Raw genomic sequence first — 19,551 nt, forward strand, 5'->3', positions numbered from 1 at the left:
GGACCAGCAGGACGGGATGAGATGGGCAGCTGGGGTGGAGAGGACTCACTGCAAGGTGGCTGCTGGAGGACCAGGGTGGGCAAGGAGGTGGCTGGTGGAGCGGGTGGTCCCACATTTTCATGCAGATAAACCAGGAGGAACAACTGGGGAGCGAGACAGACCACGTAACCCAGGGTTCCAGTGCCGGGATATAAACCCTCCAAACCTCTGACTGAAAAAACCTGTTGAGGTTGTGGTGGCAGGAGAAATTCCCAGCCTCACAGGAGAGTTTGTTGGAGAGACCCACAGGGTCCTAGAACATATACAAAACCACCCACCCAGGCATGAACACCAGAAGGGCCCAATTTGCTTGCAGATAGTAGAGGAAGTGACTGAAAGCCAGCAGAGAGCTGAGCAAGTTGTATTGTTCTCTCTTGGACCCCTCCCCCACATACAGTGCCAAAATGCAGTGACTTGGGTTGTCCCACCCTGGTGAATATCCTAAGGATCCACCCCTTACTACATAACAGGTATGCCGAGACAAAAAAATATAGCCCAAATGAAAGAGCAGATCAAAGCTCCAGAAAAAATACAACTAAGCAACAAAGAGATAGCCAACCTATCCGATGCATGGTTCAAAACACTGGTAATCAGGATGCTCACAGAAATAGTTGAGCATGGTCACAAATAGAGGAAAAATTGAAGGCTATGAAGAGTGAAAGAAAGGAAAATATACAGGGAACCAACAGTGATGGGAAAGAAACCGGGACTCAAATCAAGGGTTTGGGGCAAAAGAAAGAAATAAACACTCAACCACAATAGAATGAAGAAACAAGAATTCCAAAAACTGAGGAGAGGCGTAGGAACCCCCAGGACAACTTTAAACATTCCTCTGAATCATAGAGGTGCTAGCAGGAGAAGAGGAAGAGCAAGAAATTGAAAACTTATTGAAAAAATAATGAAGGAGAACTTCCTCAATCTGGTAAAGGAAATAGACTTCCAGGAAGTCCAGGAAGCCCAGAGAGTCCCAAACAAGTTGGACCCAAGGAAGCAGATACCAAGGTACATCATAATTACATTAGCCAAGATTAAAGGTAAGGAGAGAATCTTAAAAGCAGCAAGAAAAAAGGAGACAGTTACCTACACAGGAGTTCCCATAAGACTATCAGCTGATTTCTCAAAAGAAACCTTACAGGAAAGAAGGGGCTGGAAAGAAGTATTCCAAGTCATGAAAGGCAAGGACCTCCATCCAAGATTGCTGTATGCGGCAAAGCTTTCATTTAGAATGGAAGGGCAGATAAAGTGCTTCCCAGATAAGGTCAAGTTAAGGGAGTTCATCATCACCAAGCCTTTATTATATGAAATGTTAAAGGGACTTACGTAAGAAAAAGAAGAGGATCAAAACTATGAACAGGAAAATGACAACAAACTCACATCTACCAACAACCAAATCTAAAAAGAAAACAAAAGCAAACTAAGCAAACAACTAGAACAGGAACAGAACCACAGAAATGGAGATCACATGGAGGGTTATCAAAAGGGGAGTGGGAGGGGATGAGAGGGGGGAAAGGTACAGAGAACAAGTAGCATAGCATAAATGGTAGGTAGAAAATAGACAGGAGGAGGTTAAGAATAGTATAGGAAATGTAGAAGCCAAAGAACTTATATGTACCACCCATGGACATGAACTAAGGGCGGGGGGGGAATGCGGGAGGAGAGGTGCAGGGCAGAAGGGAATAAAGGGGGGAAATGGGACCACTGTAATAGGATAATCAATAAAATATATTTGAAAAAAACAGAGTATCTCCTCAAAATTTTGGGGGGCATAGGGATTTGCTATAGAGGAAAGTACCAGAGGGTCCAGCTAATCTTTTATTTCCCTCCCTTATTTCCCATTCTCCTGTTATGTATCTAAACTCTTTCTTGGAGGGTCACATTTTTCTGGCAGGCAGTTCCTTTGGGATGATTTTCTTCATGAGGTTATAGTTCTCTTATCTTCCACTTAGTACATCAAATCTTGTACTATTTCTTCTCCAAATAGAGAGAGTGGAACTTGTTTTATGATTGCCTTGTCTTTCCCGTCATGGGGGCCACTTCATTCTGTATCATGACTTCCCAGTTTAAGTCAGTCACTAGTTTCTTCTCCCATGCATCTCCAGAGTAAACATGTCGAGTTCCCCCTAGTCTCTCACGCTCTAGTACATGAGTTTGGACTTAAACATTTTGACTACTCAATAAGTATAAAGCCAGGGTGTGAGATGCAATCACACATTTCTTTTGGAAACAATACCCCAATTTCAGCCCCACACTTGGACATAGGAGCAGGGGAAATGCCACAGTGTTCCCTATTAATGAATTTTCCTACTTCAAATAATTTTTAAAAGCTATCAATATTCTTCATATGTGTAACAATTTCTTTATAATGTGGTTCTTGTTCCTGATTTGACACCTTTGTCAATATTGCAAGACAATGAAAAAAGTCTTGTTTTATAGGTCCTTTTAAAAATTATATAAGTAAAGATGCTGATTGTTAAAAAGATTTACACAGCCCTGGATAGTGTGACTCAGTGGATTGAACGCTGGCCTGCAACCCCAAAAGTCAATTTGATTCCCAGTAAGGTACACGCCTGGGTTGCAGGCCAGGTCCCCAGTAGGGGGCGCATTAGAGGCAACCATATTGCCACATTGCTGTTTCTCTCCCTCTCTTTTTCCCTCCCTTCCCCTCTCTAAAAAAGTACATAAATAAAATCTTTAAAAAAAGGTTTACACAGTTTTACAATTATAGCTATCAGACAAAACCATAATAGATTTGCTTCATTAAGTGTGTATGTATTTTAAATTTGATAGATAGTATTCTTCACCTGTTTGGTCTCCTGTTTATATAACCTAGTCTTCATGTCATAGTTAGCTTGATGTGCCAGTAACAGATCCATCCCATTTAATTTCATCCCTTCCTGCTCTTCCAGCCCTTATTTTAAAACTTTGGATACTATTTTCTTAAGGAAACTTAGAATTCGTTGGTCCCAAACCTCCAAGGACAGTTACTTGTCCAACTTTATGATTTCCCTTGACAAAGGAAAACTTCACTCTACACAGACTGAAAACAAAGTCATAGTTTTCTGGTATTTATTAATTTTGTGGTCAGATCATATGAAGCAACAATGTAAGGTAGCACCGGCTAAGTGACAGTCTTACAAAAAGTGAATGCTTTATGTATTGTGGGGTAGGAAGAATAGACCTGGCACTCTTCTGAATAAAGTGAGACTCAAACACAGTCTTAAAAGAAAGGGTGGAACTAAGACAGAAATAGGGAGATTATTAGGGAATTCCATGCAGAGAGGGAATTCTAGAAGAAGCTGAGATGGCAGAAAATGCATGGACTCTTAAATAACACAACTTGAATTTTACTTAACGTGTTTTTTTGTGTACTGCCATTTTTTGTATACGTGTTTTAAATCTCTCTGAGGTCAGGAATATTTTATTGCCTTATTTTCAGATCTTGTTCATAGTCAATGTCCATAGCTGGGTAGGTATCAACAAATATTTTGGTTAGTAAATGAATAACAAATAAATATAATACTTAGCAGAAAGTGCTGCAAAATACTAAGAAGGTTCCAATAGGAGAAAAATAACTAATTTCCAGAAAGCCTCATTTATCATGATTTCAATGTAATAAGTATGCACTTTCTCATGAAAGACCACTCTTTTGTAATAATATTTAACTTCTGGAAAATAATCTGCATTCTGGTCTCTTAATCAACTATGTTTTATTAAAAGTACTAACATTATAATTTTAAAAGAATGAAAAACAAAACAAAAAAGCTTTGACAAAACTGACTCTCAGAAAAAGTTCAAAGCTTGAATACTTCATGGGAACAATTTGCTGGTCCAGAGAATTCTTTCCATTTTGGTCAGGACCTCCTATGGAGAGATTTATGTGTAGTGTATGTCAAGAGGCAAAGTAATGGCATTTCTGTGCTATACAATGACTTGGACATTTGCTGAGTGTACAAATGCACCTTCAGACCAGAGAAAGAAACAGAGTCTGCTGTGATCCAATCATTTTGGAAAACCGTGCACACTGAAGCTGGGACCAAACATAATGACAGGACCTAATTGCTAATGCTCTAGAGGCAATGACCCTCTTGATGTATTGACCTTTAACCCAGACATGAGAGAGTGAATAAAGAAAGCGGATGATTTTCATTCCCCGTTCCCCCTCCCCCATCTGATCATGCCTGTCTCTAACCATGTCCACATACTCCTAACATTCAGCTTTCCACCCCCGTTCTCATGAGTTACTTCCAGCTTTGGGGCTGGAGTGAGAATTAATAGAACAGAAAGGAAAGTGGGAGGAGAATTGGAGAAAGTGTACAAGGAGTTGACAGCTGCTTAGAAGCAGGAAACAAAATTATATCTACTGAAATGAGAGCTGAACTCCTGGTCTTCTGATGCTTCTACCCCACAATACTCACCCCAGTATTTCATAAGATTTAGGCCTTTCCATCTTTCTGTTCTCTGTTCATATTTCATCCTTTCTGGTCCATATTTATAATCACTTCCTTCCCTACATCTTCAGCTCCCTTTCTCCTCTTACTTGGTTATTTATGAATGGCAAAATCTCAAGCAAAGTTAAATTCAAGGCTCTGCCTAATGCACATCTGCACCATGACAGCTGGGCAGCTGAATGTAGCTGGAGGAAAAAAAACAAAACAAAACACAAATACGCTGATTGGTCTCACTGTAAATTCATGAGGTTGACCTTTGGTTGGCCCTTTGTGCTATTCAGCAAGGTTATCGGTACATTCACTCTCCTACTCTTTTACAAAAGTTTCACACCTTCTTTCTCTTCATATTTCTTCACTGTTCTCTGGTCATATAGGTTTGCATTCTGTTTCTAACATGCCAAGCACACTCCCAACTGAGGGCCTTTTGTTCTTTCTTCCTCCTGCCTGGATCTATTTGCTCTTTTGCTTTTTTCAATACCCTCTTATGTCATCATTATCAGTCAGACCTTTCCAGTCTACTTTATTTTTTAAAAAATCCTCTTCTGAAGATACGTTTTTACTGATTTTAGAGAGAGAGGAAAGGGGAGAGAGAGACATTGATGCGAGAGAGAAACATCAATTGGTTGCCTCCCATACATGCCTCAACTGGGGATAGGGGATTGAACCTGCAAACCTAGGTATGTGCCCTGACTGGCAATCAAACCTGCAACTTTTTGGTGTATGGGACAATGATCCAACCAACCAAGCCACGAGTCAGGGCCCCAGGACACTTTGTATAAGGCAGCCAGCATATTCCCATTACTACTGACATACCTTATTCCCCTAACTTTTCTGTTTTCTTTAACAGTTATCACCATCTGGTTTTCTGTATGTTTTATGTATGTATATTTTCTATCCCTCTGCTAAAATGACAGTTTTATGAAAGCATGTTTTTTTCTTTCTTTTTATTCTTCTATACCTAAAGCTTAACATAATGCTTGCTAGTATGCCGTATATATTTGTTTTTGGAATGATGGATAAATGAAAGCCTGTTGGGGCTTGAGAATCCCTCTCCCCATTTGCCAAACCCAGCATATTCACCTACTCACCCTCTAATATTTTTATATGGTGACTATATTTTCCAAGCCCAACTTTAATACACATCATCTAATTGATGGGGAAAATATCTTTTATTTGAACTCTCTTGGGAAATCCAATGTGCTTTTTAAGTATATTCTACATAGAATCATAGCGTCAAAGAATGGAGTCCTCAAAGGAAGCTTAGATAATTATTTTCCAGTTAGCTTAATAGTCTCTGATAGTGGAATTGTCTTTTCCAAGGTCATTAAGTTTAGTTTAAAATAAATATGAGTTGAAGTTTGGTTTTTCAGAGCTCTTGTTTGGGATTATTGGGGATACTCAGAAATTATTGGAAACTTCTTAGGTAATTATCTGGCCCTGTCTTTTCTACTTACTGCCTACAGGTACTCATACACTACCCCATGGGTCCTTCATCATTTCTATCCAGTGAGACTTGCTTGGGTAATTGAATAGAAATCTCTCACCATATGCTAGGTATGTCTTTGTTTTCTCTGCATGTTTCAAACATAAGAAATTATGAAATAAAATGATAATTAAAATTCACCACTTGTACTAAAACACTTCTATATTTTGATCCTCACTTATTCAGTGAAATAAAAAAAATCACACACTTGATTTTATATAGGTGATTACAGTTACAATCAGATGTCAGTTGAAGATATCTGACATAGAGATGTTACTTTCTCATAGTCATTGAGCCTAAAGGGCCTTCTACGGTTTATTCATCTGCCTCCAAGCTGTAACTGCCTCCAGATTTTCTCCTTTTGTGATGAATGGTTTGTGAATGAGAAATGAATGTGCAGATTTAAAAGGTATATGCTCATTAGTTCTCCAGTGCTTCTTGCTCTCAAAATTATGAAAGCACAAATCATTGGAAATACAAATACAGGTTACAGAGGGTAAATACACCAAAAAAAACATCAAAAGTCCTCATCAAATAAGCTTAATATGTAATTAACAAACTGGGTTTCTGGGTTCTGGGGCTTTCAGGCATTCTTCCCAAGGGCCAATTTCTCATTTGTTCCGTGAAGATGAGGCTAAGTCTCATCATTTTACAGAGTTGAGGCAGGGCCTGAGAAAGGCCCTACCAGGATATTCTCTTTTACAAAACACTGCTCCCACCCCGGTTGTGTGTCAAGCTCCAGAAAATGGCAGTGAAAGGATATTTTCCCAGATCCTTTGTCCCTAGTGGAAGCAAGGCCATTTTTGATTATGATGTTTACACTTGAATCTACGTCATTTAGATACAGTAAATACTCACATCCTTGTGTCCCTGAGAGCACTGGCCACAATACCCAGCATGGAGCACTCAGGAAATCATAATATGCAGCATGGAGCAGATGCTCAGCAAATACGTGATGACCGAGAAAATCAATGTAAAGTGAATTAGTAAATTAACAGTGAAGCAGACAATTTGCACTAGGAGGTTTTTAACCTTACAGCCAGCTTATTGACACCATAGGTCATACCTCCAGATCTCATTGGAGTAGTATAGCTTTATGAGTTTCTGGCTATGCTTTGAGATCAGCATCTAGCCTAGTGTATTGCACTAGTAAGTAATCAATCAAATCTAATGGACTGAGTTTATGGGTAAATGAGAGGAAAGCACTTTGGCTTTCATAACTTTTGAATATAGCTGTCATCCATATGTTTTGAATCTGGTGTGGGAGTGGCAAAAGAGGAGGCATATCACTACTGCTGAAGTGTTTATTTTAGGCTGCATAGAATAGTCACATAGTGGAGCAGGATCTTAGAGAACTGATAAATTTCACTTTAAAACCTTCTTTAAAAAAAAAAGAGCAATCAAAAAAAGCTCCAAAAGCCTTTGAGTGATGAGGTAGAATCAAGAAGGAAATTTAAGCTAGGAAAAGTGAGCACTGGTTCACTGGTTCCCTCAACTGTGCATCAGCAAGATTTTTTTTTTAAGATTTTATTTATTTTTAGAGAGTGGGGAAGGGAAGGAGAAAGAGAGGGAGAGAAACGTCGATGCACAAGATACATCAATTGGTTGCTTCTTGCACAGCCCCAGCTGGGGACCTGGACCGCAACCCAGGCATGTGCCCTGACTGGGAATTGAACCAGTGACCCTTTGGTTTGCAGGCTGGCACTGAGCCACACCAGCAAGGGCTCAGCAAGATGTTTCTTAATCTTCACTTTCTATGCTCAGTACTCTCAATGAAGTCTCCTTTTTTCTGGAATGGAATGTAAGCAGGTTGAACTGTGAAGAAGGAGTGATGAATAGAGACTGTTTTTGGATACACATGTCTCTTAACTGTGTTTTTGAAGGCAGAGAATGGAAATGCCATGAGGGTCTCATATTATTTCAGCTATGATTAGAAAAAACAGATAACAATTTTTGATAAATACAGATTATGTGGGATTGAAAAAATTTTAATGCAGACTTGAAGTGGTTCTGGGGTTGTAGGTTCATACTCTCAAGTGTTCAAAATAGAAACAATTAAGACTTTGGTTTTAGAGTTACAGCCAAGATGGAGGGTAGGTAGAAACGCTTCACTTCCTCGCACAACCAAAAGAAGGATAACAACCAATCTAAAGACAATAAACAACCAGAAGTTCCAGAAAATCAACCTGCATGGAACTCCAACAACCAAGGTGTTAAAGACACATTCACCCAAAGTGGTAGGAGGAGCAAGAGAGAGAACAGAGCAGAGAGAACACGCTGCAAGGCAGTGGACCCTGCAGGCACGATGGGGCTGGCTGAACAGGAAACTAAAGACTCAAAGCTAGCTGTAAACTACTGCAGGCATTGCCATGGCAGAAGAAACTCCCAGTCTCACATGAGAGAGTTCATTGGAAAGTGAGGCTAGAGCAGAGCAAGGGAGTGGCATTGTTCCCTCTCCTCTGCAGACAGTGCCACAATGCAGCAAGGAGGGTTGCCCTGCCCTGGTGAATACCTAAGCACCACCCCCCTACAACATAACAGGTGTGCTGAGACAAAGAAATATGGCCCAAATGAAAGAACAGATCAAAACTCCAGAAAAAGAACTAAGCGAGGAGGTAGCCAACCTATCTGATGCAGAGTTCAAAACACTGGTAATCAAGATGCTCACAGAATTGATTGAGCTTGGTCACAAAATGAAGGAAGAAATGAAGGCTACCCAAAGTGAAATAAAGCAAAATATACAGGGAACCAACACAGAAGGGAAGGAAACCAGGACGCAGATCAGTGATTTGGAACAACAGGAAGAAATAAACAATCAACTGGAACAGAATGAAGAAACAAGAATTCAAAAAAAAGGAAGAGAGGCTTAGGAAACTCTGGGATAACTTTAAGTGCTCTAATATCTGAATCATAGGGGTGCCAGAAGGAGAAGAACAAGAACAAGAAGTTGAAAACTTATTTGAACAAATAATGAAGGTAAAATTTCCCCATCTGGCAAAGGAAATAGACTTCTAGAAAGTCCAGGAAGCTCAGAGAGTCCCACAGAAATTGGACCCAAGGAGGAACACACCAAGGCACATCATCATTGTTACCCCAGATTAAAGATAGAGGATCTTAAAAGCAGCAAGAGGGAAGGAGAGAGTTACCTACAAAGGACTGCCTATAAGACTATCAGCTGATTTATCAAAAAAAAACCCTATAGGCAAGAAGGGGCTGAAAAGTATTTGAAGTCATGAAAGGCAAGGACCTACATCCAAGATTACTCTACCTATCATTTAGAATGGAAGGGCAGATCAAGTGCTTCCCAGATATGGTCAAGTTGAAAGGAGTTCATCATCACCAAGCTTTTATTACATGAAATGTTAAAGGGACTTTCTAAGTAATAGAAGAAGATCATAAAATATGAACAGTTAAATGACAACAAACTCACAGTTATGAACAATTGAACCTATAAAAACAAAAACAAAAACTAGGCAAACCACTAGAACAGGAGCAGAATCTGAGAAATGGACATCACATGGAAGGTTTTCAGTGGGGAGGGGGAGGGGAAGAATGGGAGAGAAGTACAGGGAATAAGAAGCATAATTGGTAGGCATAAAATAGATGGGGATAGGTAAAGAATGGCATAGGAAAGTGAGAAATCAAAGAACTTATATGTACAACCCATGGACATGAACTAAAGGGGGGAATGCTGTGGGGGAGTTGGGGGGTGCAGGGGAGGGGGGATACAAGGGAGAAAAAATAGTGAAAATTGTAATAGCATAATCCAAAAAAATACATTTAAAGAGACTTCATTTTTTGTGTGTGTGTGAAGAAGATATAGTTTAAATTCTTACTCAGCATTAAAGTAGGACAGTGAGAACTATATATAAATAATCCAGATTAGTTGAATTTGCATTTATGCCTGAATGTTTTTATGGCCTCATTTCTAATCAATTCTTGACCACATGCTTTCTGATACAAACATTTATTGTGCTAAGTGCTCACCTATTCATTAATTTATATTGATTCACTACCAAATTATTCAGAAATTTAAAATTTTGAGTGACTCGGTACATCTGATCCTTTCCCACCAGCTCCCTGGTTTTTTGAGTTCAGGGAGCTGGCTGTAGGAAGCTCTTTAACCTATATATGATGGCAAGAAATTGTTACTTATACTTATTTTTGTCACTGAGACAGATACTCTGGAGTTGACCATGGCGTCAGTGGGATATTAGTCATTTACACAGCTTTCTCAAAGTCACTGGTGTGTCCTGTAGAGGGCTAAGCATGGAAAAAGCAGGTGGGGGCATTGATTTTGATACCTCATAGCCTAAAGTTTTGGAGGATCATTCAACATTGTCTTTTTAACACAATTGTTCAGTGCTCAATACCAATGGACTTATACTGGTGTCTATTGGAAAGAGCCTTTCTATTTTAGAGAGAAATACTCATTACCAACAGGATGGTGTATTGATTGTTAGGGAATATCAGTATATCTGAAGTCCATCTTAATATCTTCTTAGAAATTTCAGGGCTTTGGGAATGATTCCTTTACATACTGGATACTCAACAGTCTGTCGTTGCCTTGAACACACTGTCAAAAGTTTAGTAAGTATTCACAGAGATGTTTGAATTGCTTTTGAAAAGCTGGGACATTTGACTGAAAGTTTTATGTATATTTTTAGCCATTTGACCATTTTGGTATAGGATGACAAGCAGAGGTACCCATTGTTTGGCATTTTTTGTATTGTTTCCATTAACCATTTAGTCCCCTTATACCTCCGTCCCCCCATCCCACAATTACCACACAGTTGTCTGTGTCCATGAGTCCTTTTTCTTTTTTGCTTAATCCCTCCACCCCCTAACTGCAGGATGACAGGTAAGAGGGGGGAGGTTAGGGGGTGTTTGGCTCTTTTTGTTGATCTTTTGCTGTCATATTTTTGGAACACTTAGTTGTAGGTTAAGTTTTCGGTTCTGTCTTGACTTTTTACATGTAGGATGTGGTGGTCTTAATGTAGAGTTGTGGTGCTGTTCCTTATAATGTGATTGGACTCTCTCTTTCCATACATTAGTGATTTGTTATCTTATTCTTTCTTTTCACTTACTTTCTGTTGGGGTAATGTTAGGGACCCCACAGGATACTGAGTAGAATTGATGGAGGCCTCTGGCTTGTCCTGAAGCAGGCAGTGTATATAGAAGTGTTAATATGTAAAGAATTGGGGTTACAGATTTATCACTTAGTGAGACTAATTAAATGGTGCTAACGTGAAGGTAAGGGGTATGTTTGGAAAGCCTCAGAACTTGTTTGGAGAGCTCTTGGACTGAAGTTCAGAATGCTGTGAGTTCTCAAACTAGAAATGACCCAAATCAGGCAAATTTGGTACACCTAACTTGTTGGGTGTGTCACTTGTGGTTTGGAAGGGAAAGTAGCTGGGGAGTAAAGAAATGAGATTATTTCAAGAAATTAACCCAATTTAGCTTGTGGAAGGCAAATACCAGGCAATTCACATTAATTGCAGAATGTAATCAGTTGGAGAATGTGAAAGCAATTCTAGCCAATCAGAATAAGAAAACTGCTAGACCAGGGGTGTCAAACTCATTTTCACCAGGGGCCACATCAGCCTCACAGTTGCCTTCAAGGGGCCAAATGTAATTTTAGGACTGTATAAGTGTAACCACTCCTTAGCAGTTAAGTGAGAGCTAGGTGCTGCCGCTGGGTAGAAACAAGGTGCCAGGCCAGATAAAACAAGGTGGAGGGCCGGATTCAGCCCGCAGGCCTTGTATTTGCCACCTGTATGCTAGACTGTGATTATAAAAATGGTTACTTTATAATCTGAATTCCATGTAGTCTGGAGCACAGACAGATCACACACTCACTTATGTATGTGCCATAATTAGCACTGAGTAAAATGCCTTGTACTTACTTGTCCATGGATGGCTAAATATATCCTGAAGTTGTTCGATAGTATTTTCTGGAAAAGAGAGTATGAGACCTAAGGCCTGCTAGAAGTTGTTTCATGTGATTTTCTCATTTTCCCATGTTGGTGGTCCAGTTATACTACAAGTCTTCATTGACAGTACTCCTCAACCCAGATGACTTAGGGAATCTACTGGTGATTCTACTTTAGACAGGTGAATATAAACATAATTGTAGGTGTGAGGAAAGCAGGGCTAAAGGTCTTAGAGATGGTTTTGTTTAGTACATATTTCACCCATGTTGACCATAACCACTTTTCCTCTAAGCCATATGATGATGCATTAAGAAATAGAAAGTAAAAATATGTTAATAAGGACTTAAAAATTTATAGACCTTTGAATGCCAACTTGTTTTTGCCCCTGTTATAATGGCCAAAAGGACACCAGGCCATTGACTTCTTTCCTTTTTCACCCTGGGGAATTTTTCAGTCTGCATGGATTATAATGACCTTGAAACTTTGGGCATGTCTCCATAGGAACACTGAAGCCAACATTGGAGCCAACAGGAAATTCTCCACTCATCATATGTTGTGGGTTTTTTTGTAAATCTTTTATACTATGCATTTGCTTGTTCAGTAGTAAAACATAATAATCACAGTCTTGAACTGAGTCTCAGTCATCATTTTAGCCAATTTTCAAAATTATCCTGAGTTTTTTTATGTTCTTGCTCAACATGACTTTAAAGTTTTAATTGCCTGGCACTTATCTTGAAAATCAGGATTGCTTAGAATATACCAGGTCATCTTAGCTTGTGGGAGCTAGAGATAGCCAATTCTTTGATACCTGCTTTAACATGGGATAGAGTGTGTGGACTTCCCCTGGTTCCATATGAAATAATAGGAACATAACTGCATTTGGAAGGAGGTAGATAGATTAACTATTAGTGGCCTGTGTATGAAGTCCTCTAGATTCCAGGACTTGGGCTGAGGGCCATATAATGCCTCCCATTTTCTTACTCACTTATTGACAAGAGGATTGGCATATTGTATGCATACACTTGAGACACTATTCATCCTGCTCTTCACCTATGTATTGAAAATCTTTCAAGTGTTTAATGATTTTAGTTGAAGTGGAGAAATTAATACAGAATTAATCTAGTATTTCAGTGGAAAACAGATTTAGTGTATGGGAATAGAGTTTGAGTTCTAGCCAGTCATTTCTCTGATAGCTTAAATAATGTTTCTTGATTTTTTTCAGTAGCAGCCTTGCACTGGGAATCAAGACTCTGCCTTCGTTTAATCGTGAACAGCTCTTGCCTCGTGTAACTGTGGACAACTCTTGAAGGATATTGGTTTTATTGCTAAAGGAGTGAGTATCCAGAAACTTATGAAGCTGTAATATAAAATCAACAGTAGAAACAGGACCATTCTGTGTAGAGAACTAAAGAACCTTTGCTTTAGTGTTGTCTTCAGAGGCAAACTTGCAACACAGTTTGGAACTTAAGATTGTTAATAATACAAGATACATGTGTATTTTATTTGTAAAGAAAACATGGCTGCTCTCATGGTACATGGTTTTGTCCAAATATGGAATAGGAAGACTGGGATGTCTAAGTCAAAAGAAGCATTTATTGAAACAGTGGAAGGAAAGGAGAAAGTTAGACTGGTGGTTTATTTCAGCACTGGAGAATACACAACCATTAGGCTGGGTAATAATATTGAAAATGTAGTGTTTAGATCCTCTGAAGAAAAACAAAATTATCTGCATTTAACTTTCCAAAATAATACTTTTTTGTTTATTAAAAAATTATCCTCTAGAGACGCTGAAGAGCTGACGATGTTCCTGGACAGAGTCCGTCAAAAAAAATTCAACCACCCATGAAGCCTGGTAGGGATAGGGGTGTCTTTGACAGCACAAAAACACAGAAGGAAATCAACAAAAATTTATTTAATGAGATGTATGAGAAGTCAAGAAGTGGAGTTTTTGACAAAGGAGAAGAAAGTAGAACACCTGACCTTCAGAAGATGCCTTTATATACATCAAAGATATCAACACTTACCTCTAAAGAGTTAGTAGAAAATGGATGGGGGAAGAGAAAAAGGATGGTATCATCTAGTTTGGAGATACATGAGAAATTGCAGGAAGAGAATAAATCTGTAAGATACAAGAAATTCAAGACAAATTCCTTGAAGAATAGAAGACACCATGAGAAGAAAAAAATGTCACTAAAAGAGTTAAAAGAAAGTAACAAATTAACTTTGAGACTTTTACTCAAGACCTGTTCTACTGGAAATCCTTACCTAGATGGCACTTGTCTTCTCCAAACTCTTTCTGAGAAAATATATTTGGTACTTCTATTGGAACCATTGTACAGTGAGGATGACCCAGAGTGGCACAGAATCAAGATGACCTTTGACTTTCATCCAGAGAAACTCTGTCAAGGCCTGCCCAACTTGGGAAACACCTGTTATATGAATGCGGTTTTACAGGCTTTATTTTCGATTCCATCCTTTGCTTATGATTTACTCTATCAGAGTTTCCCATGGAGTAAAATTCCATTTGATGCTCTTAGCATGTGCTTGTCACAACTTCTTGTTCTGAAAGATATTTACAGCATAAAAATCAAGAAGAAGTTACTTGTGAGTATTAAAAATGCCATTTCAACAGTAGCAGAGGTATTCTCTGACAACTCACAGCATGATGCTCATGAATTCTTAGGTCACTGTTTAGATCAGATGAAAGGGAACATGGAAAAATTAAACAAAATTTGGAAGACTAAAATTGAATCTGAGGAACAAAATTCATGTCAACAGACTTCTGCTGACAATGCTGTCATCAAAATACTTGTTTGTCCTGTCATCACTAACTTTGAGGTTGAGTTGCTGTGTTCTATTACTTGTGAATCCTGTGGTCAGGCTGTTCTCAAGGCAGAAGTGAGTAATTATGTCTCCATCAACCTTCCCCAAGGAAGAAAAACATATCCTTTGTCTATTCAATCTACTTTGGATCTTTTCTTTGGAGCAGAAGAGCTTGAGTATAAGTGTGGGAAATGTAACCACAACAGATCTGTTGGAGTGCACAAATTCAGTAGGTTACCCAGGGTCCTCATTGTTCATCTGAAACGCTATAGTTTTCACAAGTCTAGGTCATTAAGGAAGGATGGCCGGCAAGTCATCATTTCTAAATATTTAAAGTTGTCTTCTCATTGCAATGAAAGTACTCAGCCACCTCTTCCCTTGGATAAGAGTGCACATACTAAGGATTTCCAATTTTTAAATTTTTTTCAAAAGATGAGTTCTGACATCTTTAGGTCGTTGACACCTTCAAGAAAGTTGACCTCAGAATGCAAGGATTGTCTAGCTCTACACATTGAATCAGAAAATGAGTCTGAACCACAAAAGTGCCAGATTTCTGGGTCAAGCAAAGAACAGCAGCAAAATGACCTGGGGAAATATTCAAAACCTAATATAACAGAATCCATATTGGTAAACTCAGGTTATGGCACAGCCATTGAACAAGAGCCATTAGGACCAGGATTAAAGAAGTATCTAGAAGATACCAACATTTCTGTGATCTGTGAAGACGAAGGTAAACCCACCAGTGGCCCAGACACATGTCTTGCAGAAGTTCATCTTCAAAAAGTGTTTAGAAATCCAAACCTAGAGAAATATGAAGAAAACAATGTGTTTCCCACTGTTGATAGTGTCACTGAGACTACAGAAGATTTTTGTGAGGATAAAAAATCCAGTATTTCAGAAGAGTTCTCAAATGTAGATGGACAGATCCAGCAGCATGAAAAGATGAGAATCTATGAACAATCCCTTCAGGAGGAATCGCTTCACAGCCATGAGAAGCCAGATGCCCAGTGGTACACAAAGAATCTTAGAAGACCTCCAGAATTAAGTCTCCAAGATGCCAATGTGAATTCCCTAGCATCAGGTTTCAATAAAAACCTTGGACACAAAGACATTTTATGTGAGAAGAATAAAAAAGCTGAAGCCAAGAAACAAAAAAGAAATTCCAAGATGAGAGATCAATATGGCTATCAGCTGATTGGTGTTGTCAGCCATGTTGGGAATACCCTACATTCAGGCCATTATATTAGTGATGCCTTTGACTTTGAGAGGCAGACCTGGTTCACTTACAATGATATACAAGTGTCAAGTATCCAGGAGGCTCTGATACGGAAGGCTAGGCTTCACACTGGATACATCTTCTTTTACATGCACAATGAAATCTTTAAAGAGCTGATGGAAAGGGAAGACAGCTCCCAGCCTCATACCACAAAGGCAGGGAAAAAACATTGGAAGAAATAAGAGTAACAGACTCCTAGTTGCCCAGATCTGCTTGACTGCCTCACTAGCTATCACTTCTTGCATGGGAGGAAAACTCTGAACTATAGCCAAAGATGAAGAGGCAATTAGCATCCAGGAACTAAGTTCAAGTAGAAACACTTATAGGGAAATGTCAGTGGTAGCTCTGATACAGTCACTTCAATCCTATAGTTGTGCCTAATAAGCATTTTTCTCTGCTATTAGACTAGGATTGTGCTTTCCATATTCTAATGCAGTGGATTGCAAGTACAGCCCTTGAACCAGCAACATGAAAAGCATAGAAGAACTTGTTAAAATGCAAATTCTTGGATTCTACTACCAACCTACATATTCAGAAACTCTGAGTGGATAGGTAACATCTTGATTCTGATGCTTGAGAAAGTATGGTAACCACTGCTGTAGTGTGTTAAGTATGTTGGTATGCTTTGCTGTTATATATATGAAATGTTTATATTTTGTAGTGGGATTTGATTACATTTTTGTTTCTTATATTTATTTATGTCTTTCCTTTGTAAACTTGTTAATCTCAAAACACACAAAAATTATTTTTCTGCTGATCATATGCAACAATTTGATGGAAAAATAGTTTCTGGAGTCATGGAAAAACAAAACAAAAGAGTTGTCAAGGTCCTGGCGATAAAAATAATAGTTGCTGGGATCCTGGAAATAAATAGGAAATAAAGAGGGAAACTTATGAATCCTCTTGAGCATATATAGATGAGACTGAACACCAGATCAAGTCTTCAAATTGTTTGCTAAAGTCCTCCTTTTCCTCAATGCCAAAGGGGCTATATACCATCAAGCTTAAACCTTGAGGATAAAGAAGTTGATTTGCCTGAAGAAATTGGCCCACTTTTTTTTATTTGTCTGCTAGCAAGTTGTTCTTGGTGAGCTGAGCCCACTTTGCCATTTTGGTCTTCTTAGAGGGATGCTTGCATTGCCTTAAAGGAACATTGATGACCAGAACTTTATCTGAAGCCTTGAAAAATCCTTTGCATTCAACACTATAAGACTACTTCCATATTAATCTCGCTTCTCTGTACCTTATAGCATGGTGGAAATATTGGAAACTTATGCCTTCAACGAGTAAGCAATACGCGCTTTAAAGTTGATTTGTAGGATTTGAAAGTTTTACTCATTACTTATTTGATACAGTGTCAAAAATTTGCACCTGAATATGATCTGATTCTGAGCAAAAGCCTCATGGATCCTGGGTTGGTTATATTCTGTTGAAGCTTCCTGTGATTCAGGGATTTAGTTATTGTAATATTAAGCATGTGCCATCTCTGTAATGTAGCCTTTTCCTGCCTTTCAGGCAGTGGATCTGTAACACCTGGTACCTTGTTATAAACAATTTGATTGTAGTCAGTGGCTATCTCAAATCACACTAAGGGATTTAATTGTGGTCTTTCCTTTACCAACATGGCTATCCCCCACCTTGTATATGGGGTATGGTCTTTATTAATCCAAGAGCTTGTTGATTCTCTTAATCCCAAAGGCCTTTAAAGGAAGGAACTGGAATTTAGTGATGTGAGAAAGTTAGAAAATGTCCTCTGAAGGGAAAACCAGATTCCAAAGTTTTGGAATTGTATATAGAAGGTCTGAATGGGATGTGAAGGTTGTTGAGGTAAGTAGTGGGAGGTCTCCTAGATTGAATTAATCACTCTCATGGAAGAAAGTGTTGCAGACACAGAAATGAGAGATTTGTTCAACTTGTTCAGTACTTTGACTGCTGAACTGGTTGAAGGATAAGGCTGAAGCTACATTTAGAAGAAGGAAGTGACAGTTTTGTTTCCCAGTTTTATGCTTTTGACTTCTCTAGAATAGTTAAATCTGAGCCCAGTTACATTGGCATCACAGCAGTAGTTTTGGTAAGAGTGAGATAGAAGTCATTTTGTTTTGAAAGGAGAATGATGATGCCAGTAGTTTTAAGAGATTTTAAAATTTTGGGTGTAACATATAGGGTACTACACATTCTGAACATGCTGCTCTTCAGCTTTTAGCACTTGCAAATGTAGGGCAGATTGAAAGGTGAAGAAAATGGTTGGGGTATCCATAAGAGGGAGGGTCTGTCCTAGACAGATGGCTTGGATGGAATCCATCATTGCCCTGTGAGAAGACATTCTGACTGCATGATGAGTGGCTATATACTATCTACCTGTTATACTGATATTTAAAATAAAAGATTAAAATAATTCTTCAGTGACTCAGTGGCTGTTAGTTATTATGGATTTTAATTGGTTCTCTAACTCACAGAAGAGATTTTTTTGGAAATCCATGGCTATAAAAACTTTCTTTGACACTCAGTGTATTCGTTTTCTATTGCTTCTGTAGCAAAGCCCACAAACGTAATGGCTTAAAACAACATAAATTTATCTTCTTACGTTTCTAGAGGTCAATAGTTTGAGATGTGTGTCACTGGGTTAAAATGAAGATATTAGCAGGGTTACAACACTTCTGGACTGTCTAAGGAGACAATCTATTTCCTCACCCTTCCCAGCTTGTAGAAACTGCCCTCATTTATGTCTTCATATCTCCACCTTCAAAGCCAGTAACATCAGGATGAGCCCTCACACTGCCGTCTTGGTTGTCCCTCTTCTGCCTTCTGCTTCCACTTTTAAGAACCACATTGAGGGAGAACCAAGATGGCGGCGTAGGTAGACACACTGCGCCTCCTCGCACAACCAGAACTGACAGAGAATCGAACAGCAAGGGGGACCGACACCAAGGAAATAGAAAATAAACATTCATCCAGACTGGTAGGAGGGGCGTGTGGCTGTGGCGGGACTGAGACTGGCGGAGTGTGGGACAAATGGCGCAGGCAGTCTGAGCACTAGCAGACCCTGCGGCCCCACATTTGCACAGATAAACCCACAGGGCCGGACTCAGAGTGGCGGAGAACGGGGCAGGCAGAGCAGCCGGTAGCACCCCGCGGCACCACATTCGCCCACAGATAAACCGGAAGAATGGTGGGGAGCGAAGCAGACCGCGTAACCCAGGGCTCCCGTGGGGGGAAATAAAGCCTCAAACCTCTGATTAAAAACGCCCATAGGGGTTGGGGCGGCAGCAGGAGAGACTCCCAGCCTCACAGGAGAGGTCATTGGAGAGACCCACAGGGGCCTAGAGTGTGCACAGGCCCACTTACTCGGGAACCAGCACCAGAGTGGCCCAGTTTGGTTGTGGGTATCGGAGTGAAAGATTGAAAGCCAGAGGAGAGTGAGGCGGGCGCCATTGCTCCCACTGGGCCCCTCCCCCACGTACAGCATCACAGCGCAGCGACCAGCATTACCTCGCCCCGGTGAACACCTAAGGCTCCGCCCCTTAAAGTAACAGACGCCCCAAGACAAAC

The 19,551-nt window shown here is 39.6% G+C and overlaps 1 protein-coding gene across 1 annotated transcript; it reads left to right on the forward strand.

The window, feature by feature from the left end:
- Positions 1 to 13,419: 13,419 nt before the first annotated feature.
- On the forward strand, positions 13,420 to 16,184 carry USP26 (ubiquitin specific peptidase 26). Its single transcript, XM_024566761.2, is given in 2 exon segments — positions 13,420 to 13,725; positions 13,728 to 16,184. Coding segments are annotated over 2 exon segments (2,763 nt in total).
- Positions 16,185 to 19,551: the final 3,367 nt, after the last annotated feature.

The sequence above is a fragment of the Desmodus rotundus genome, chromosome X (assembly GCF_022682495.2).
Source record: "Desmodus rotundus isolate HL8 chromosome X, HLdesRot8A.1, whole genome shotgun sequence".
Taxonomy (NCBI): Eukaryota; Metazoa; Chordata; class Mammalia; order Chiroptera; family Phyllostomidae; genus Desmodus; species Desmodus rotundus.